General features: G+C 40.8%; 1 protein-coding gene across 3 annotated transcripts in view; it reads right to left on the bottom strand.

Annotated features, from left to right (window-relative positions):
• Positions 1–22,937, bottom strand: part of ptpro (protein tyrosine phosphatase receptor type O) — a 53,240-nt gene that overhangs the window by 7,673 nt on the left and 22,630 nt on the right. Inside the window, exons 2-20 of one of the 3 annotated variants that reach the window (XM_035523652.1) lie at positions 17,647–17,926; positions 16,972–17,127; positions 16,506–16,658; positions 15,324–15,899; positions 14,183–14,344; positions 13,277–13,473; positions 12,644–12,764; positions 12,062–12,255; positions 11,065–11,176; positions 10,673–10,836; positions 7,225–7,345; positions 5,653–5,786; positions 4,559–4,697; positions 4,219–4,339; positions 3,808–3,876; positions 2,495–2,578; positions 1,048–1,083; positions 517–598; positions 180–270 (exon numbers count right to left, since the gene is read on the bottom strand). In XM_035523652.1, the coding sequence (XP_035379545.1) occupies positions 180–270; positions 517–598; positions 1,048–1,083; positions 2,495–2,578; positions 3,808–3,876; positions 4,219–4,339; positions 4,559–4,697; positions 5,653–5,786; positions 7,225–7,345; positions 10,673–10,836; positions 11,065–11,176; positions 12,062–12,255; positions 12,644–12,764; positions 13,277–13,473; positions 14,183–14,344; positions 15,324–15,899; positions 16,506–16,658; positions 16,972–17,127; positions 17,647–17,926 (2,992 nt within the window). The remainder of the gene's footprint in view (positions 1–179; positions 271–516; positions 599–1,047; positions 1,084–2,494; positions 2,579–3,807; positions 3,877–4,218; positions 4,340–4,558; positions 4,698–5,652; positions 5,787–7,224; positions 7,346–10,672; positions 10,837–11,064; positions 11,177–12,061; positions 12,256–12,643; positions 12,765–13,276; positions 13,474–14,182; positions 14,345–15,323; positions 15,900–16,505; positions 16,659–16,971; positions 17,128–17,646; positions 17,927–22,937) is intronic. The other 2 variants (XM_035523653.1, XM_035523654.1) reach the window with 2 other exon arrangements.

Here is a 22,937-nt window from a genome sequence, read left to right as displayed (position 1 = left end):
GCGTTTCGTCAATTGCAGATGCATATGTAACAGGTAATAACAAAGCAAACAGACAAAATAAGGCAGACGAGTTAAAGCTTCCTGTTCTCAGTGTTTTTGCTGGGAAAAGGAGTCAGCAGTCAGTAGGAGAAATGTTACTACAGCTCTGCAGGGTGAGAAGATCATGGAGGACCACTCACAGGGCAAAATGTTGGTGTAACGGTTCTTAGGCCTGTTTACTGACAGGTCCGCAGCATCATGGGAAAGGTCCAGACCAACACTTTTCAACTCCTGGAACAAGAAAGACACAGAAACAGATTCATTTTACTCTGACTACAGGTCTGGCCAAATGTCTTTGCCTGAGTTCAGAAGCTTTCAGATATGAAGCAACCATTTCACAACCATGAACTAGACATGTACCTGAGTGGAATTGGCATAGATACTACTCAAAGCTCTCATATTTCATTGAGGTAACCTCAAATAAGTTGTGGATTTATTTCAAAAACAGATGGAAATCCAGTAAAAAAAATTCCTCACCTCAAACTGAAGGGAGAATTTGTATGCGGAGTCTTTGCTCATGTCTTTGACATAGGCCTCAAAGTCATCTAACTGCACTGGGCTTCACACAGAAAAGAAATGTCCAGGTTTCACATGAGATACACTGACATTGTTCCTAAATTTCACATGAGAGGCACTGACATTGTTCCTAAGTTTCCTCAGAATTGTCAAGAAGAAATACCTACAGGCTGAAGAGGCTGGAAATTCCAGGCAGTAATGTGTAAACTATGTAATGTCACATTCTATATAAATCTTAGTGTGTTTCAGATTCATAATTAATGGTAGTCTTCTTCATTGCACATTTCTCATGGAGTTTTCTAAGACCTGCCAATAGAAGAGTAAGAACTGATCCACTCTGTATGGAGTGTTAGATGATTTAGTCTAGTTTAGTAAAGCAGCTCTGGGCTTTCATGCAAACAAACAAACAAACAAACAAAACATAAAAACATGGACACACAAAACAAAACATTACACAGTTATACACATTGCCTTTTTGCAAGTTAGTGTTACCTTGTTAGCTTCCTTTTCTTTAGAGCAGTCTTGCTCCTACAGGTACAGAAAGTGGCAGAAGACTTCACTGAACCGGGTCTTGCTTTGTTTAATACAATGTCACCACATCAATGACTGCATGGTATTACAGGTATTATATTACTATACCACTCATCCACAAGGGTCAAATGAGTGAGGGGACTGATAGCAAGTTGAAAAACGTTTATTGCATGAGACTTATAATGGATATCAAGTAAGACAAGGAATTTTGGTCTGCAGACATATTTGTTAACAAAGTCAGGCTTTCAGAGGAAGCATGCATTCATCCCTCAAGCTAATCCATAAACAGCTACAGTACATTTTCACACTCAGTTCATATGGTCACATTATCTTATATTCAGGGCTAAAAAAATTAACAAAAAGCCAAAAAACATGCAAACTGTGTGACCAAAGAACCAAAATCCTTAACTGAGCATTCTGGAACTACTCTGCATTCTGCTATTTTGTTTCCTATGGATTGTTAGTCAACCAGTCCTTCAAGAGCATGCAGCCTCTGTTAACTATAGGCAAAGACTCGTTACTTCCATGTTAGTTTCATGCTATTTTTGTTAGCAAAATGCTATAGGTGATATTGCAGTTGTGTGATTATTTTAGTGATCACAGTCCCCTGGGTTCAGGCACAACCATAGACAGAGCGTTTTGCTAAGGGACACCAACAAAGATCCAAAATGGCTTTGAATCCTTGTCGCAAAGCAGATCGTCAGAAGTCCACAAGATTTTATTGTTAGACTGGAAATGATCAGCTGAGCACTAGGAACCAATGTTCCCATGATTTCCTAAACGTCAGCCGAGACATGTCTGATGGTCATTTTAGTTTTTCAGTGGTGCCATGATGATAACATAATTAACATGTAAGGAAGATTTATATCCTCTTTTCTTAAAATGCATTTGTGGTGAGGTAAGGCCATTTTGCAGAATAAGTGTGTGTTTAAATTTTAACTATATAAATCAAAGAATGTTTCTGGGTTTAATATAGCTGCTACTACTATGCTAGTGTGACATACCTTTGTCCATTTTATAGATAATAGTATGTAATATGGTGTAAGAAATGACAAAAGAAGGTCAGTTTCAGATTACGTAATTCAGTGGCGTCTGAGGCAAATTGAAGATTTTGACAGGCAGTTTGCACTTAGTCGTGGGTGAGCTTGTGTTGTTGGATCTTCTGTTGTTTGTTTTTCTGTTGTTAGCCTCATAGCCCATTGTAAAACTAAAAAAGGAAGAGTTTGGACACCAGACATGTTTGGACAACATTTGGGGTAACTGGAAAACTGGTGTAATTCAGATTGTTCACCAACATACTGCTTTCATGAAAATGAATGTATGATGCTATGTCTATGGTCGCGGGCAAAGGCTGTGGGCTTCTTACACATGCCCCTATGATGCATCTGGCTGTCAGCACTTTACTTACCACGGATTAATATAAAAAGCCAAAAGATAGTCAGTCCAAAGGCAGGATGGCAGAAGAGTAAGGAAGGCAAAGAGGCTCCTTCGCCTGAAGGGGTTCAAATAAAGAATAAAACAAACAAACAAACAAACAAACAAAAAACAACCACAGAAAAGAAAAACACCAAGGGCGAAAAGTTGGGGACAAAACATGGTGCTCCATTAGTAATAGTGACAGACAGTGATGACTGACACGTACTTAATTAGTGCTTCATACGGGGTTAATTAATGCCTCATGCAGTCCACAGTGTTATTAGCTCATCAACTGCGCTTATGAGCGTGTGTGATCAATGGCGCATGGACAGCGGATGTGGAATTTTACCCTGATTCTTTTAAAGCACTACATTTTTGTTTCTGTGCAACTGCAGAGAGGAACAGAATTTCTGACAAAGCAACTACTCTGAAATGTTCAAATGCTGGGTAGCCTATTAAATGTACCCTTAGCACAGGTGGCCACTTTGAGCCACTCTGTTGGTCCTTGATGAAGCTCAACACAGGCACGTTAATGATCACTGTAGCAGCAGACAAATATAGGACATTTACATAAACACTGTACAAGGTGCATTTCCTTATAATGGCAATGGTCCTTTTTGTGAAAGCCAAAATCTGCCTTAACTGACTGTCTTTAAGCTGTTATATTAATCACAAGCATATAGACCATTCTATATAGACCAGTCTTTCCAGGGCCACTTTGGGTGAGGTGTGCACAGTACTTGGTCATATCACTGATGGAGAAATGCAGAAATCCTTGTGACCCTCCACTTTAATTTCTTGTCAATTTAACAAATGGTCGCCAAAGGTTCCAAAAACTTCATAACAAAACATACAATAAACAGTGGCAATAAGATGCAATAAAAATTGGCTACACACTAATCCAGCCATATCTGACCATGAAAGGCCACATGATTAATTTTTACCTGTGTGTAAAACTTTCAGATTCCTGCTCTCTTACATCCTGCTTCCCTTATTTTGTAATCTAAACATTATAGCACTGGGCAGTCAAGAGCCTGGTGAATATTCTTGGAAACTGGCACCTCGTTTGATGCTTCAAACCGAGTCATTTGCATTTGAGGTTAAAGACCACACTAAAGTGGCATTCCCATAACACTGCTTCTCTCTCTCTCTTTTTCCCTCTGTCTGGGTGGGCATGCATGTGTCAGATGGGTGTGAGTACTGGCATCTGTTGCCTTGATTGTTTGCCAACTGAAGTTTTCAACTCAGTTCGCTTGATGAGTGGATGTGCTACTCCTACACCACAGAAGTAGGAGGGGTTCCTACCAGTTGTAAGGAAGTTTGCCATCCCGCTCAAAAGAGGCAAAGTTGACGAAGGTTTCGGCCCCACACTCCCTGCAGTAAAACAAAGACGTCGGAATGACCCTCCATTTTAACATAACAACATGTCACACCATTTTAAAGCCTTCCTGAGAGCTCATAACCTAAAGTTGAACAACATATTAAACTCGGGTCAACTTTCATAGCTAAGCTACTAAAAACACACCTGTAACATGTTGAAATGTGATAATGACACAATGACATAATGCTTTTAATGGTATGGTATTCTGAGATGGGCAATTATGTCCTTGAGTGGTGTGTCAAAAAAAAAAAAACTCTAACTAGAAGTTAGACTCGTCCCAGATAGAGGCTGAGGTGTTGTGCTAGTGTATGGGGCAGCAGTAGTGGGGCACTCACCTGCTCATCTGCATGTGCTTCTTGCGTAGCACCAGCAGGAAGAGCACCAGCAGACTGATGAGCAATACACTGAGCACAGCCAGCGCAGAGATAGCGGCTACACTGGGGTTCATCTCCCGCGCTGCATACACCCACACGTACACACATGCACACAACTTTAAACTGCCTCCTTTTCAAAAGCGCCCTTCAAAAAACACATTATGATGTGAAGCTTGAGAGGAAACTGAAGCGATTGCTACTGTAACTGTAATCAAATGTGTGCTTTCAGAAGCTCAGACAGACAGTCCTACATAACACTGCTGCAGGTTTTGATCCTAACAGCTCTTGTACATGAACTTACCCAGAGTGGAGATGGTGAAGTAGGTGGGCTCGCTGGGGGTGCTGTAGCTGTAACTGGTGATGCTGCAGTTGTAGGAGGTGGAGGGCTGCAGGTTTGCCACAGTCAGGACGTGAGCATGGACCATCTGGGGCTCACCCACCTGCACACACACACACACACACACACACACACACACACACACACACACACACACACACAAAAAGTTGCTTTCCCAAGCATATACCACCCGCTAAGGTGTTTTAGGGCTAAATGAACATTCATAAACGAATGATGGTGGCTGTTGAGGGTGAGCAGCTGGAGCTCTCGAGCAGGTCTGCTTAGCACTTCCAATATGACACTGTCACGGCTCGGGCGCCGTTAGCGCCCAGAGCTGGAGGTCGGCGCAGAAGTCGGTGAATGGACAGAGACGAAAAAAGAATGCACCCTCCCCCCTTCCCGAGGTGTTTCCACTCGCTGTTGCCTGGACAACCGCATAAACCCTCCTCCTGTCTGTGTGATTTCATCCTCGCAACCTTTTAAAATCATTTCTGTAATAAACTGTGGGCCGCTTCAGTAAGATCAATCCCGCCATGCTGTGTGCATGTTTATTTATTTCAGGACTTTACCCTAGATAAGATCATGTAAAGGCACTTGCTGTCTGGCTGTGTTTAAGCCTGTGACCTCTGCTTATGAGAGTTTGTCTCGGAGGGTGACATGCGTATAAAACAAGATTGCAGGATGCAGGAGTGGCTGAAAGAATGCAGGAGTGGCTGAAAGGATTGAAAAATAGGCTCTGGACTCACAGCGGACTAAGCTCCTGCACAACTCCTGGTGAGGCAGGAGGAAAAGACAGCATTATTCAGTCCAGAATGCAATCAGACAGTTAATTCCACTCAGTAGAAATAATCCATAAGTGTTGCCTTTAGTGTAAGTTACACTAAACTTAACTGCTCTTTCACACTGAATTGCCTTTTCTCCCATCTCTTGATTAATTCCATCATTCCATTAGGAATCTATAACAAGAGCTTAATAAATAGGCAACTGCGACTGTAGCTTAACCTGACCAACTGTAACTGAGAAACAACAAAATCTCGGTCGCTGTAGCAACTCCCTACCTTGAGCTGCTTGTTGGGTCCAAGTTGTTTGCAGATGACCTGGTAGTAATCCACCACTCCCTCCTCTGTCCAGAGCAAGGTGACGGCGGAAGGTGTGGCATTGACTGTGTACAGGGACTTGGGAGGGACTGGATCTGAGTGAGAAGAACATTGAATTCTGTGAAAATTGCACATGTCTTGCAACTTCCTCTGAAAAAGCAGCAGGCGAAAAAAAGGCTCCTTAAGTAAGACGAAAAGGCTGTGGTGAGGAAAGTAACTTCAAGCTGACGCAGGCAGCTACGCAAGTATTTTACACATCTCAACAGCGTAACTGAAATGCTTAAGAGAGATATTTCTTACACTTTAACAAGTTAACAGTTGCTTGTACTCTTTGAGGTCATCTCTGTGTAAAGAGCACCTCTCAAAAATAAGAACGCAAACAACCCTAATTCAGTCTTTGCACAATGTGGTCGAACCTGCCATTTTCTCCACATCGATTTTGTATGCCATATATTTTACTAATGACTCCTGCTCTTAATGGATGCTTCATGTGGGGTGGACATTGCGTAATGCTAAAGAGCTCTGCAGTGTTTACAGAATCCAACAGAAATGATGACTACATAGTGGGAGTGTTGATTGAATTGGGGTGGGATGTTTGCTCAGTTTTAAATCACATTCAGTATCAAATCCAAAGAGTTTGTAGGATTGCATGTTTTCCACAAAAAGCCAAATATGCTGCAATGAAGAACATGGGTCAATGTCTCAATTTCTCATCGGTCACATACACTGACAAGTCATGTACAATTTTGTATACTATTTCTCCTTTAAAGCAAAAATGTAACAAATTGTTAGGCAGTTAATGAGCTGAAATGGAGTGCAATTCCATGCGATTTTGCTTTTTTTATCTAAACTGTTTTTATAAGTGAGAATTTCATGATAACTTGAAAATGGAATCCACAGGACACTATTTCAATGTGCCTTCCAACTGAAAAAGATCAACTATGAGAATGATTTTAAACCTTTTCTGGAAATTGTGACTGTGTTGTGACTGAAAAACATGTACCTAATACAAAAGAATATTTAGTGCTTTAATAACAACAACAATAACAATAATAATGTACACCTTTTCAGAAATACACCTACCCAGGTTCCATAAGCATAGTATTCTTTTCATACTCTCCCTGTTCTGTCTCTGAGCCCTTTTCTGGAAGGGATCACCAGTAATCAGGCCTATCCACCTCACAGAAGTGGCCCAATCAGAACCCATCTCTTCACCGCACCTAAATCCCAGTGTGTGTGTTCTCATAGCTTTCTGCACCTCTCTCAGGGGTGGGAAACCACGCTGCAGGTTCTCTTTCACATGCTAATATTTCTGTGTTCATTCTGGACTACCACAACATCAAAGAACTACCTACCCTGTTTGATACATTGCCATTGTCAACTCACTGGTACTATATTATTTCTCCTCAGAAGCAGCTGAACTTTCAAGTTCCAAGACCAATAAATATCAAATAAGTTATGTGGAGACTCAAAGCTGAAGATGCTGCTGAGTGAGCACCAAGGAGACATTGTGGCCAGAGGCTAAATACTAACCCAGTTTCATGATATGGGGCATGGAGGTGTTGCGGCTACGTTCAGTGCAGGCCGTGACCGTCAGGTTGTAGATGTCACCAGGAGGGAGAGCCAATGTGGCCTTCATCATGCTCCGTGTCACCTGTGGAGAGAGAGAAAGGAACACTGAACACAGCTGGCAGTTCTAACAAACATCTGATCCTGGGGGCATGAAAAGTTGGCTTTAAATTAAGAGGTGCTCAAAAATTATTCAAAAAGTAGCTGGGGTTATTTCGGAGTGGTGATGGGCTACCTCCAATAATTGACAATTGAACTAACCAATTGAAATGAACCAACCATCAGTTACCTCCTCTATATGGATAGCATCAAGCTGTATTCCAGAAGTGAATGAGACATCGACTCACTAATCCATCTCACTAGGATATACGGTAACGACATCGGAATGTCATTTGGACAGGATAAGTGTGGTCAGATGGTTACAAGGAGAGGAAAGGTAATCAGAACTGAGGGGATCATACTACCAGAAGATAACATAACAGATGTTGAGGGCAGCTACAAGTACCTTGGAATCCCACAGGCAAATGGGAACCATGAAGAAGCCACAAGGAAAGCAGCCACAGCCAAATATATAAAAAGAATGAGGCAAGTCCTGAGAAGTCAGCTGAATGGGAAGAACAAGATCTGGGCTATCAACACCTACACTCTACCTGTCATCAGATACCCTGCTGGTATAATCGGCTGGCCAAAGGAGGAGATGGAAACCACTGACATCAAGACAATGAAAGTCCTCACAATGGAATGAGGATTTCATCCCGAATCCAGCACTCTGAGACTATATGCTAAGCGAAAGGAGGGGGGCTAGTGAACATCAGTGCCACTATCCAGGAAACATCAAAGATCCAGGAGTATGCCAGGAAGATGGCCCCAAGTGACGAAGTGCTTAGTGAGTACCTGAGACATCAGAAACCTGAGGAGGATGGGAATGAGGAGGAGCAGGAACCATTGTTGGAGGATAAACTCCTGCATGGTATGTACCACTGGTAAATAGTGGAAGTAGCTGATATGGGGAAATCCTGCCAATGGCATCACGTAGGCGATAATCATCACAGCACAGAAATAAGCTCTGAATACAAGATCGATAGAGTCTGGCATCTGCCACACCAGGCAGGACCCCAGATGCAGGCTGTGCACAGGTGCCCTGAGACAATCCAGCACATAACAGTGGGATGCAAGATGCTAGCAGGCACAGTGTACATGGAATGCCATAACCAAGTGGCTGGCATAGTATATAGAAACATCTGTGTGTTATACAGTCTGAAAGTTCAGCGTTCAGTGTGGGACACTCCCCTGAAAGTGGTGGAGAATGTCCAATTTAAGAACCTTCCAGATCCTGAGTGACAAAATGGTAATGGCCAAATGGACATAGTAGAAGAGCAGAACAGGGCTGTAGTGATAGATGTAGCAATCCCAAGTGATCGTGACATCAGGACCAAGAAACATGAAAAGCTTGAAAAAAGGGCTAGGAGAACAGCTAGAAAAGATGTGTAAGGTAAAAGCAATAATAGTGGTTCTTGTGAAAATTACAACACTAGGGGCTTTGACCCCCAAACTGGGCGAATGGCTCCAGCAGATCCTACGAACAATATCTCAATATTAACATCTCAATATCAATATCTCTGCATCTCTATCCAGAAAAGTGCAGTCCTGGGAAAAGATAAGATTCTATGCAGGACTCTCAAGCTCCCAGACCACTGGTAGAGGACCCAAGCTTGTAGGAAAAAGAGACCGCCCGGAAGAGGGTTAGTGGGGAATTATATATAAATATATCTAAAAATTCCCCACAAAAAGGTTTTATATATATAAAACATTTGGCCCATTAAGGATTTGTCATTTCCACTGGCAAGGCATTTTAATACAAATGGACGTTGCATTAGTGACTGTTTGCACATGGCAAATTGTTACTATGGCAGCAATGAAATTAGGAAATTTAAAAAAAGAACTCATCTACACTTGGAACATTAGAACCCCATAGAATGAATTTTATGATTTAAACATATACTTATAAACTGGCTCCTCCTACTACTAATTCAGAAGCACTTTACATACACAGCTGATGAAGGACCACTGTCCGAAATGTTCTGTTTCTTTGGAAACTCTGTGTACTTTACTACAATTTTGTTGTATGCCTATATGATTTATAGTACATCTCTTACTACAGTATACTACAGATACTCACCTAGAATCTTCTTGGGATTTCTACTGAGATATATATATGTATATAGCCCAAATATACAGTATCTAGCTAATGCCAATATAATTAGCACTGATATCTGTTTCAATTTTAAGCTTTTTCACCACTCAAATAGGTTTAAAATATCGAACACAACAATACTCCAATGGCGGATGTTGGTTAAGAAATCAATAGTGTCACTCAGGAGATTGAAGTGAAGTCAGAACGTCTATTGATATGGCCTTCCTGCAAGCTCTTCCTGCATGACGCAAATATTGGTGTACTCATTTCAAGGGAAAGTGCATGATGCTACAGGGCCCGTTATGGCTCCAGCTTTCATGAGCTATGTATTATCACTGACCAGAAGGCTGCAGGCTGAGGACAAACCCACAATCCCATTTAAATCCAGTACAGACCAAGGGTGAAGCTGGTGTATGAAGGTTCAGTTAACTCAAAAGTGCAGTTGCCATAATCCTCGGTATTTGCCAATCCCCTAGCCAATGATCCCAGTTTTAGCCAGTCATCTAGCCAATGCTCATAGTCTCAGCCAATCCTCTAAGCCCACGCTCCCATCTTTAGCCAATCCCCAGGCCAGCACTCCCCGAGAGATGGGCTTTGGCTGCAGTGTGTAAGCAAGGCTGGGGGGCAGATAAGCCTTACCACCCCTCTCTCTGTCTGGAAACATTTAGCAGCCTCTAATTAATCCTTTGCTGTGTGTTAGATAAATATGTGTGGTGGGTAATTGGATTCATTACAAGCTAGTGTCAGGGAGCAGAAAAAGCAGAGGAATGCACCCTTCACCTTTTTAATTAGGACTCAAAAAGACACCAAAGAAGCAATCAATAGCACATCTCATCATTAGCTAACAATGTTAAAGATGCTGTCTCTCAGACCACAGAGATCAGCTTGCTGCTCAGAAACCAGTGTCCCTTTTTCATGGATTAGCAGTACCACAGGATGGTTACGGTAAATCACCTAGAATTGTAAGTAATGCCGGCAGTAAATTATGGAACGACAGAAGTTACTGAGGTCTGATGACTCACCATGCAAGCCATTAAAATTACTGGGCATTCTAGACTTTTTCTGGGCACATTGATCTTGACATTTTAAGAAGCTGTTTTACCATTCATTATGTACAGAGGGAAACTAAAGGGGAGTGATTTAAGGTAGAATATGGTATTGCATTTCGATTTAATTTTAGCAGTTCCCATCTGATCACCTAGATCCTACATTACTTACATCAGCAGAGAAGCGTCTCTTGGAGCCTTTTCTGCCCTCTGCCACCACCTGCCAGTGGAGCATTCTGGAGTGGGACAGGTCAGTGAAAAGGTCCCCATATGTCCAGCGCACATACAGGGTGCCATGGGCATAATCCACCGACGAAATGTGTGGGGCCTCCGGAGCTGAGAAAATAAGTTTAAGTGATGGATGAATTAGTGCCGATCGAAATGTTTCCTCAACTGGGCTTGCATCTGGTCTGGGTTCAGATAACTGCAGGTCTCCGACAATGCAGTATGCACTGTAAGGGTGCTGTTACAGATGCTGACATTTTCATATAATTTCCATGTATAGGACCTGCAGCTCTGGTGTAACGTGCAACTATTATGACATGATGTGTCATACTGCCTCACCGGTGACGAAGCTTACGGTGGAGCCGTCGCAGCAGCTGAGTGGCGGGTCACCCCAGGTCACCATGGTCACCCTGAAGTTGTAGTACCATGCAGGTAACAGATCAGTCACTCTCTGTTAAAAAGGAAGGGGAAGAGCAGGAATAAAATGGTGTTCTTTCATTTAGTTCTTCCTCTATTACTCTTTTTTCATGGCATACATCAAGCATGTAAGGCATATGCCTGCAAAAGTTCAAGAGCATCATAAAAGTCATCTGTCATGAGAGATATCTTTCCATCAAAAACCCCATTCCCACTCTGAGCTAATACCCTCCACTAAAACAGCCCTTCCTGTATCAGCACAGTAACCTCTTCAGACATTTGGGATCAGGTGGAATCACTAGCTTTCTGCATGCATTGATCTGTTTCTGTATTGCATTACACCACCTGATTTAATTAGCTTGGAAGTTCTGCCCTCTACCCTGACCTTGTTTTAACTGCCATATTGTGTTCCTACTTCACTACTTTAGCAGTCTTTAATCGCCATTCAAGGTCAATAAACACCCTCCCTCATAAAGCAGTTCAACCCCCAAATGTGCTGAAGACCACTTTCAGATCATGCCGCACGCAATTAAGAATGCGTGTAATAATTATGGGGAGAAAATTTCACACTGGGATATCATTTACGTATTACCATGGGTGATGACCTAGGGAGTGGGGGTGTGTCGCTAAGTAATTTCCTTATTTCTTACATGAATTCCATTCACCATTTGTTAAGCACCAACATTGTACATCTTCATATGATGGAACAATAAAAAAAACCAACAACAAAAAACAACAAGAAAATAAAAAACATGGCCGAATGAACGAAGGTTTTCGCTCCTCCTGTTTCGGTTTTCATTCAGTCACGAAGCAAAATACCAAACCCTCTGCTGACTCAGACATATCCGAACTGAGGTAAGATGTCCTTATAACGAGTGCTGTTTTGAAGCATGGGGCTGAGTGACTAAGGTCTCTTTACCACAGAGGCGATGACTGAGGCGGTGGCGGCGATCTCATAGTAGGTGGTCCATTGGGACGTTTGTGTGGCGGAGTTGAAGAAGAAGGTCTGCAGTACGTATTTGCGGAAGGCCACGTTGTATGGCCTCTGCCAGCTCAGGATGACCGCTGTGGGGCTCAGCGGGTACACCACCAGGTCCCGCACCCCTGTGGGCTCTGCCAGAGAGATGGATGTGACGATTAACCAATCAGGTTTGACCAAAGAGAGAAGGGCATGACCAGGCAGAATAGCATGCAAGAGCAATTGATATACAAAGAAGCAAAATGCAAAATACTATGGACTGTCATTTAGTCTGCTGACCAAAACAGAAAGTGTTTACCCTCAAAATAACATAGCTTCTACTAAATGTTTAGCTTGTGTTCAAAGACAAAAACATTTAAAAAACCCTCTTGTATAATATAATGCTGCTTCATTCTTTATCTTGATTTTGTTTAACAAGAATTTATTAACAAGAAATACAAAGGTTCATGATAAACTCAACAGAAAATGAAGACATTCTACCTATTGTGAGTTATAAATACTTAAATGGTTATAAATGCTTACCTATATCAATAATAACTGGTTCGGAGGGGGGGCTAATTAGGGGTCCATTAGTGTGGTACACCACAACTCTGTACTGAGCACCAGGGGTCAGGTTAGTGATGATGTCACTTGTGGTGTTCTCCTGTAATTAGACACAGAATCTAGGTTTGAAGAATGGCAGGAAAGGAGAACTGAAAACGCTGGCGAGTAGCTCAGCTACCTTAGCTCAATACTATCTTACTGTGCATACTGTAACTTAAAATATATGACATTTAAAATAGATTTAAAATCGATCACTATCATCGCCAAACTGACTGGATAAGATGTTTATCATATCCAAAAATATTAAAAAGTTTATTTCTGGGAACTAGTTAACTTGAATGTTATTCCAGCTATTATACCAATATGCCTATATGATTTACAGTATAGTAATTAAGCACCATTAACCATTAACCTTGAGTTTGAAAGGCACTATATAAATAAAACTAATCATTATTATTATTATTATTATTATTATTATTATTATTATTATTATTATTATTATTATTATATAAACCTATTATTATTATTAATCCTCTTTGGAATATTGTGTTGATCTTGCAATGGCCTGTTTGCCTGCTGGCTGAGGTGGGTGTGGCGGGCCCAGATCCATACCTCAGAACAGTAAGTGTTCTCCATGCGCTGGCTCAGACTAGGCTTCAGGCAGGTGAGGGACAGCACAGACACCAGGCTCCCGTTGTGGCTGTGTGCGGCCGGGGCCCAGGACACGGCAGCGGTGCTGGCCCCTAGCATCCTCACACTCACTGCCCGTGGACGCTCCCTCGGCTGCTCCAGCCACTCACCTGTGGGGCCTGGGGCGCACAGGTGCATGTGGGAGGTGGGGGGAGGGGGTTAGGCACCATGTGCCAATTAGAACATGGATGTTTGGTTTGGTTCTCTAGTGGAGTGTACTGTATTTGAAATGAAATAGCAACTATAAGGTTAAAGCAAATGGAGACAAGTTTGATCTGAGAGTATTCACATCTATAGAGAACTATGTTTGAATCTTGGCCATTGTTATACATAGTCTGCTCATTTTAAGGAGCAGTGTAGTTCCTAGATTCCCAGGATTTAATTTCAAATCCAATATGGTACAGCCAAAGTAACAAAAATTGCATCACTGCTCTATTATTTGACAGACCGTGCTGTGCATGATCATTACACTTTAAGTCACTTCTTACATGTTCCTAATAAGAATTTGTTTTTTGGTCAGATCTCCAGACTGTTACCCAACTGTTAGATCATTACACTATTAACATATAAATTAAAAACAGAAATGTTTATACAAATCAAATTTCCACCATGCTGGTATTGATAAGATACTGATAAGACTTAGCAGCTGGATAATACTGTACTGCAGGTATTCTCAAATGTACGCACATCCATTTTATATAATGGATGATAAATTATAAATGGATGTTGAATGAATAACATAAAAACAAACCCATCAGTTTTTTCCAGTGTATGAACCTGTTGATGGAAGGTTCTGCTCTATGTTTCACAGTAATGATCAATACGTACTGAGGTAGAAGGTGAACCCTGCTTGCGGGGTGCTCTCTCTAGGCTCGCAGTCTCCTGAGGAGCTGATGGTGGTGACCAGCACATGGTATGTTCCAGGCTCAGACAGCTCAGTGAAGAACTCATGAGTGTTCTCATCCACCGTGGCTGATTCCGTTGAGTTACCTGGAAAAAGGTAACAAAACAACAACAACAAAAAAAAACACTGAAAGGGAGAATTTTTTTTCCCCAATGTTACTCAAGTTAAGCAAAGGAAGAATAAAATTTGTACAGAAACTAAAATGATACAATATTTTTTTCCACCACCAATCACACAATCAAAATATGGCACAATCAAATATAATCTGATGAATTATCTATGTATGCAAATTTGTCAGTGTGAAAATACCACAATTAAAAAACAAAACAAAGGCCTATCTGTCCTCACAGTGGTCAATGTAATCCCACTGGGATTTGGTTCATTCTCTTCTTCATATGTTGGGGTACGTTAATCCGATTTTTTTGTAAACAGGAACGTGAAGCTTGTAATAATTGGTTCTGGAAATTTACCATTCAGATCAAAAGTAAAAGTTAATTTTCCCTCTTTTCTTCTGACAATCAGAGCTTTGTGTCTGAACATGGCTGAAAGCAATATGACCCTGAATATGGCTGAGACTGATATGGCATGATGACATCATGTTGAAAGTGACCAATAACAGAATCACTTTTATACACTTCAGCAAACATATTTCTGTGAATGTTGTTTGCTTAGCAACTTAGTGACTACAACTTGTTCTGTAGGAACATCCAGGAAGTTGTCTGTAGACTGGAGACACAGCACAACTATAAACGTTGGCAGTATAGAATGCTTTTGGAGAAACAGTCTTGACAAAGTAATTGCAATAAAAATTTCGGTTAGCCATGTTGTATTTACAGTAGCTGAGTTAACTCTTTAACATCAGGCACCTGAGGTTCCAATAAATAAAAGGGGTCAAATATGAAATAAGGTGAGCTCCTCCTTTAAGCAGTTAAAACAATGAACAAAACAAAACAAAACAACCCCCCACCCCAAAAAAAGAAAGACAATTTTAATGACAGAATTTGTCTGCAAGACAAATGTAACTCATAAGGAAATTATTTCAGTGCAATTTTTGAGGTGACTCACCATCTTGATATATGTAGATATTGAAGCCATCATAGGAGGTAGGAGGTCGCGGGGGTAGCCAGCGTAGCTCCAGCAGAATTGGGGGAGGTCTCGTGGACGTGACCAGAGGCTCCGGGGTGAAACCCATGGCTGAGCCAGGCTCATTTGAGTCCTCATACTCTGAAACAACTGCATTTACAAATTCCTCCTCCCCTTCAGTTGGGGAGGGAATTCCTGTTGGCTCTGGCCAATATGAATAATCAGTTGTATTCTCATCCTGTGATGTACCACTGATATTAGTGTTGAGATTTGCAGCAGTAGTTGTGTATTCAGCTTTGTTCACAAGTGGTACTGTGGTGTTTAGGTTCTGTGAGGGAGTATAGGGTTCCTGGGTAATTGTCGTGTCTGCCTCTTTGGGTACTGATCCTGCACCCTCCTCCCGAATGTTGCTCTCTTCCAGTTCCTGTGTTAGGTGGACATCACGTATCCTCCGTTGTATGAAGGCTTTATGAATATTCTCGTGCACGTTAGTCAATGGCAAGTCTCTATCACTGAGGTGGACAATCTTGAGTGTGACGTTGATGGGAGGGTGAGGTACTAGAGATAGAAAGGGAGAAATATTACCATTTTGTATGTGTTTCACAACATGTTATGTGGAAAATCTTTAATAAGTAATGACTTCCTCTGGCAGGAACTGATTTTAATTGGACATCGTTATGAGGATAATGAATCTGACACAGGTCAGAATGACTCCGGAGAGTCAGCTGAGTTCACATTTGCTAACGTTCAAGCTGACCTGAATAATTAATGTCACAGAAGGTGTAGACCCATAGGGAACTAGGACAGATTTTTCCTCTCACTACTCAAACAGTAATTAAAAAAAAATGTGACATTCATTTACTTTACTGGAAAACTTAGGAGCCTAATTCTGAATTTCCACTGGATGCACAGAACCATTGAGCTTCTTGAAATATCGTCTTTCTTATCATTCATAAACAGAACATTCAGATAATCTTCCTGTGTTCAATCCACTCTGTTCAGTATTCTCTCTGTTAATAGTTAGCATGCTTACCAAATACCAGCCATAAGGTTACAGTGAAGGCATAAGCTGGAGAAGGTTATAATGTGGGTGTTACTTGCGCTACCTATGGAATGACTGGGCTCCAGGCATGGTGTGGATAGGTTCTGAGCGGTGGGGTGTACCTGTCCTGTGCTGATGAGGTTCATGGCTCACTTCACTCCTCTGCACCAGAATGCTTTTGTTGACAGTGGCTTCGGAGATCAACTGGAAGGTGATATTGCTGTAGCATGTCCCAGGCAGCCAGTGTTTGAAAACCGTTTTGCCTTTGAGGAAATCTGGTTGAAAACAGTCACCCATTTAGAGTGATAAAATAGATCCAAACTAAGAAAAACAGTACAGTCATACGGTTATCCAAAAACTACAAACAATATTTCTTAAAAGATAAAGATAAAAATAATTAGTAGACAAAATTGTTTTAACTGTCAGGTTTGACTGCATTTGCATCTATTTGAATGTATCTACCATTTTGGGAACATACAGCCTTTTTTCACACATATTTGTTGCTATGCGATTTTTTTAAAAAAAGTCATTTTCTTTTCCATTAATGACTTTAGAAGATAGTGTCCATGCTGTGACCTGAGGGCTCACCTTTGTAAAGCATGGAGCGTTGCTCATGGCCCTCAGAGTAGCTGATGTTCACCCTGCTAAAGATGTTCTTCTCTGGAGAGCTGAGCTCAAATACCACCCCGGTCTCTGGAGATGGCTGGTAGTCCAAGATCTGGACACTCTCCAGTGGTCGAGGCTCTGTACGGGAAGAGTGTGGGATAGTTGAGCTAGTGGTTCCTAGGCAAAGTGCTTTATACCAAAATCTTTTTATTGTTTTCATTTGACAATATGAGAGATAAGGAAGAGGAAGAAGTGTGTATATACCCAACAATGTAACATCCCATCTCTACAACACTACTATTGTACCTCTGTATTGTTCAGTGACTATGTACATATACATATACATTAATACATGTATATACAGAGAAAACCAAAACAAAAAAAACACTCTCACAGCTTTCAAAAGGCAACTGTCAACTATCAACAGAGTCCATCTTTTCAATGTACATCAAACCAGGCTTCCATTAGTATGGAAGACCATAAGCAACTATGGAGTTTTTTTCTAGCATCAGATGATGAAATAGATCTCTGTCAACCAGTGCTTAAATGCAGTTGAAATATTATCTTTCAGACAAAGTGTGTTATTTCCATAAAACCTCATTACTCTACCACTACAGAAAATGATACTATGTGGGACCACATCGACCCTCAACTTACTTGTGAGCACGGTCACAACCGCAGCCGGCTTCGACCAGGTGGAGCCATTGCCCGACAGGAGGCTGATGGTGTAGCAGAGGCCATGATAGGAGGCGTTATACAGTAGGGTTGCAGGAGCCACCTGGCTGCTGCTGGCATTCATGAAGGGCAGGATGTGGGTGCGGGGCTCCCCAGATATCCTGGCAGCATATGCAGTGACATTGTCCCTCAGGTCTAAGGGTTCCAGGGTCATCATGATATAGTCATCATCCAGTAACGCCACCTGAAAAGGAGCCGTTCCCTGGAGAGCAGAGACAGAATAGAATAGAATAGCTTTATGGTCACTGTGTAAGAACAAAAATTGGTCTCTGCAACTTCCAGACTCTGACGCTCGTGCACAGCAATAGATCAAAAGTAAGAGAAAATAATATACTGCATAAGGATAAAATCTAAGTAAACTATATAAGGATAATATATAAGTATAAGAACATGTACTATAACTAAGTAAATCTAAGGAGTATTATTCATATACATATGCATATGTGTGTAGAAACTAAAAAATTCTTGTTAATCTGAGAAGTGAACTAGTGATTTATTAGGGGCAGAGTGGAACAAAAGTATGCAGAAGAGCATGATGCTAATGGTTTGACATTAAACCCTAATGGTTGGATGTGCTAATGTCAATAGATCAAGTTTGGTTTTAAGTGCAGAAGCTGACAAAACATCATAACACTAAACTTAATGAAAAACTAGGATTAGGAAGCAGAGAACAAATAACATATACACTCAGCCTTGTCATACCTTTATAGCCCTCATTGTGACCAATAAAGCAAGAAATTCAAATGAACACATGGAATGGGGCAACTACTACTGCAGGAAAAAATAGGCCTAAATTACATCAGCCATTGAATTTGACAAAGCAGATGGTTCCCATGGTGACAAGCTCTACACATTTTAAAAGGCTCCTAAAAGGTTCTTGATGGGGTTTTTGCAATGTAACCATTTAAATGTAAAAAACCTTTTTTAAAAACTCCTTAAAGTCCCTGTGGGATTTCTACAGCCTGACAAACTATGCCAACACAATAATGACAGCAGCTGAAGAAAGTCCTATTTGAATGGTTACAGTACTACAGTAGCACAAATTCATATAACCCCATGGCTGCAACTGTGAATCCCTTCACAGTATGCTGTAAAGAAAGAAAACTGAAAGTCAGAGGAGTGCACCAGTATCTCCTGTGCTCTTTCCTTGCACACATGAACAACTCCTGTCCCTAATATGTGACAGTTTAATAAAGAATCTCCCAGAGTAGCAGGGTCATTTGAGTCTAAGTCAAACTGTTCCTTGAAGGGTTTTTACAGTAGAAAGCTGGATGCAGGAATGCAGAAAATGTTGGGGTTTTTTTCTGTCATATTCAAAATTTGAAGTCTAGAAAGACAATCGTGTACACATTTTATGCACTCTGAATGTTCTGAATGTGTTAAATTGAGGCCTGCTGCAAAAAGAGTCTGGATTTTTCTGGATACTTCTGGATCTTCAGCAAGAAAGGTCTGGTCTTTTAGAAGAAGCCAAAGATGCCACCGAAGGTTCTTTCTCCTTCTACTTTATTCATTCAGTCCTAAAACAACTGGCAATTAAGGGTGTAGATCACAGTTTGCAAGCAATGTGTTGACAGGGGCCAGCTGAGGACCCTCAAAATTCTACTTCTACTTTTAAAAACTCTCATCTAAGAAAAAGCCTGTGCCTGATTGTAAAGCCTGGGCATCAGATTTTACCCCTTTGCACAATCCCTTAAAGATGGTGGTTTATTGCTTCTAAAACCCAAATGAACTCAATAAAGGTGATTCAAATCATTTAAGCCATCTTCACTGAGTAATAAATACAGAAGCAATTCTGTGGCTGGTTCAACTGTTCCACATTGTGTCCTCAAGTCTACTAAGAAAGCCATAGAATGAACACAGCTACTGTTTTTTGGACAGATGGTTTTTCTGCAACGGGTAAACTATGGCCCCAATACAAACTCCCTTATTTTTCCTCAACCAATACCAAATGTAATAGAAATCCCATATTTACTGTTTGATGAGAACAACAGGTATTTGTTCAGGTTATTCAACTCCAGGGTCAGTGACCAGCTCACAATACATTGGTACAACTACATGTTAGAAAATGGTTTCCCTTTTTTTTCAGATCACAGTGATACTAAAATTACAACATAGTCAATGTTTAAACTTCAGCTTAGACCATTAAAATGATCGATAAAAAGCCACACATAAACTAAGATAAAAATGATTTATTGTGAAAGAGTCTAGCAGCTTAGATTATAAAGAATCTCTTTGACCTGCTTGTACTCAAAATTATATGGCAATTGTTTATTGTACTAGGAGTCCTATTTTAATAATGACAATGAATGTTAAGATATATTATTTATGTTCATGATTAGATCATTTTATTTTGATTGGATTTTTTCTGACCTCATTACAACTGACCTCAACTGGACTCTTTTCTGCTTCCTTTCAAGTTCAAGCTTGTACCTTTTTTATGTTCAGACTTCTTATATGTATGCATTACTTACATGGTTTCAAGCCTAAACTAGAAAGACTGACTCCTCTGAACAACTTGCAAAACAAACCCACAATATTCTCTCTTTACCACAGTGGTTCTTTATCCATTCCACCCTCATACTCATATATTGATTAAATTGTCTCCCCACGTAGAGTCAAAGCGATGTTTAAAATTCGCCGCCAGTAGAACATAAAGAGAGAGTCGTCTACTCCCAGCATTCTGCCTGTGTCTGATAACATCCCTTAGGGACACTTCCAGTCCAGACAGCCAGATCAATGACAACAAAGGGAACTCCATCACATGCTCTTAGCAAGATGCTGGGAGGAAGAAGGGGATGAGAAGGGTCCTCAAAGTCGAGTACAAGCTTCCTGAGCTTAGCCTAAGATCCTCTGGGAGTCAATTTGCAGCTATGAGCCATGTCGTCCTTCAGTTCAAATGCCATTTTTATTCACAGGCTCACAGGTAGGCTCTGGGGTGTTGAAAACAAAGAGAAAAACCTTCCTCTTTTTCTCTGGATATAGTGAAATCTGTGTGATTCCACTAGGGAAGCACGTCCCTGAGATGAGGGACCTTGGTTTTGTTTTGTTTGCTTTTCTAGGGAGCAGACTTTAGTGTTACACTACATGCCTGCTTCCTCTCAATGGATAGTAACCAGCCCAGCAATTTGAGCTGCTGCCCCTGGCAACTCCATACTGGAACCAATCAAACGTATTCTAAGTGTGAAGGGGAGATGATAACACATTCGCCTGAAAGACATGAGCTGCATTTCATTCCACGTGGTCCTTATGCAGTGTCCTTGTATTCCTTACACACTAATCACACGATGTGGGTCAAGGGAACTGCAGTTGATCAAATCCCGTTGAAATGCTCTACAATGTCATCACAGAGGAGATTTTTTCTTGTCATGTTTTTTTGTCTCTCGACAGCTGGGCAATTAGGCAGTTCCTTTGTTTGCCAATGAGGCTAGAATAAACTCTGTGTATGTAACATCAACCCTATATTTTACACGTAAAATTAATATCTAATTGATGGTGGCTAAACAGCTTGCTATAGTCAATATTTACCTCAGGATATTAAACATTAGTAAACTAGGTAATGGTTACCAAGCTAAGTTAGTGTTCTGGGTGATTTGGTGTCTTTTCTAAATGTTTCTAAATGTTACTTCCACATCTTTGATTTCGGCCAAAATTTATGAAATATGAAAAGCACTCACACATAAATGAACTCTGACATAGTAATGTTTATTGGCTGCTCTTCTTATAATCAGACAGCCTGCAGGCTTAACTCACCAGATCTTGACGAGACACATAATTATCGATGAGTAAACACATTTCTTACATAGTGTTCGCCACTCTAATGCAGTACAAAGTTCTCTTCAAACTGATGATTTTCTCCCTTAAAATGGCATTGTATGGTCCACTTTTCAGGTCCACTTAAAAAAAAAAAGATGCTTTACTATGTCTAACATAAAGGATATGGATGGGTTTGAATCATTGGGAATGCTTTATATGACCCAATCACAATACATTAACGTTCATGTACAAGTCTACCCCTAACAACTTAATTTTGATTTTTTAGCTTTGTTTTATCTCCCAAAGGATGGAGATGATGGTAATCTTAAAGACTATGGTCTTAAATAAGAAGCCCCATTTAAAGGTGCATAACATGACAATCTGGAAGTAGAATGTTTTCTGCTCTGCCTTCCAATCTACCATCTCACATGGAGGAAAAATCTACACTGTGTGATATTAAGATAAAGTGAAAATTCATATGTATTTTATGGAATTCTCTGCAGAAAAACAATAACAACAACAGCAATAAAAATTATGTACTTCACTGTAAATACAAAGATACACCACATGGCAAAGGATCTGAATTTTGAAGTGATTAAATAAAAGATACATGGTTGAACAGGTGATGTGTTCATTGGCTAAGTGGTAATTATAATCTAAAAGAGATTTCACAATCTCATGATTGGCTACCCTCCCGGCGTCCGTTTCCGTGGTTTCCCCGTCGTGTTCGTTTTCCTTTGCTTCCTGGTTGTTCTGTTCCTAGGTTTCATTTTCTTTGCCCCTCGTTTGTTTTTCCACGCCTGTTATTACTTTCGCCTGTGTCTGCTTTTGTGTTAATTAGTTCATACATTTAAACCCTGTCTGGTTGCCTGTATGTCTCCTGTTCACTGAATGTATGTAAGTCGTGTTTATTTTTCCTAACCTGTATGTTACTTCTCGCCTTCGTTTACTCAATCCTCTGTGTTTCGTTCTAGCCTTTGTTTGTGTTTAGTTGTTCATGTACCCACGCCTGTTATTACTTTCGCCTGTGTCTGCTTTTGTGTTAATTAGTTCATACATTTAAACCCTGTCTGGTTGCCTGTATGTCTCCTGTTCACTGAATGTATGTAAGTCGTGTTTATTTTTCCTAACCTGTATGTTACTTCTCGCCTTCGTTTACTCAATCCTCTGTGTTTCGTTCTAGCCTTTGTTTGTGTTTAGTTGTTCGTGTACCCTAGCCTGTGGTTTTGTCATGTATCCTCGTCTGTTGGTAAACTGACCCTGGACTACCCTAATGACCATGACTTTGGTTTTGCCCCTAATAAATCTCGCTCTTCTCCACAGTTGCATCCGCCTCCTTACCGAACAGCGTTACACAATCAGCATATACTGTTGATTTTTGAGTTTACAAAACAATAGGGGAACAACCTTTTAAAAGAGCCCAAACAGTAGCTATGTAAAATGTAGTTGTATTGATCATA

Source organism: Electrophorus electricus, chromosome 2 (genome assembly GCF_013358815.1).
Source record: "Electrophorus electricus isolate fEleEle1 chromosome 2, fEleEle1.pri, whole genome shotgun sequence".
NCBI lineage: Eukaryota > Metazoa > Chordata > Actinopteri > Gymnotiformes > Gymnotidae > Electrophorus > Electrophorus electricus.
The sequence above is the reverse complement of the archived record's forward strand: the minus strand, read 5'-3'. Positions and strand labels throughout refer to the sequence as shown.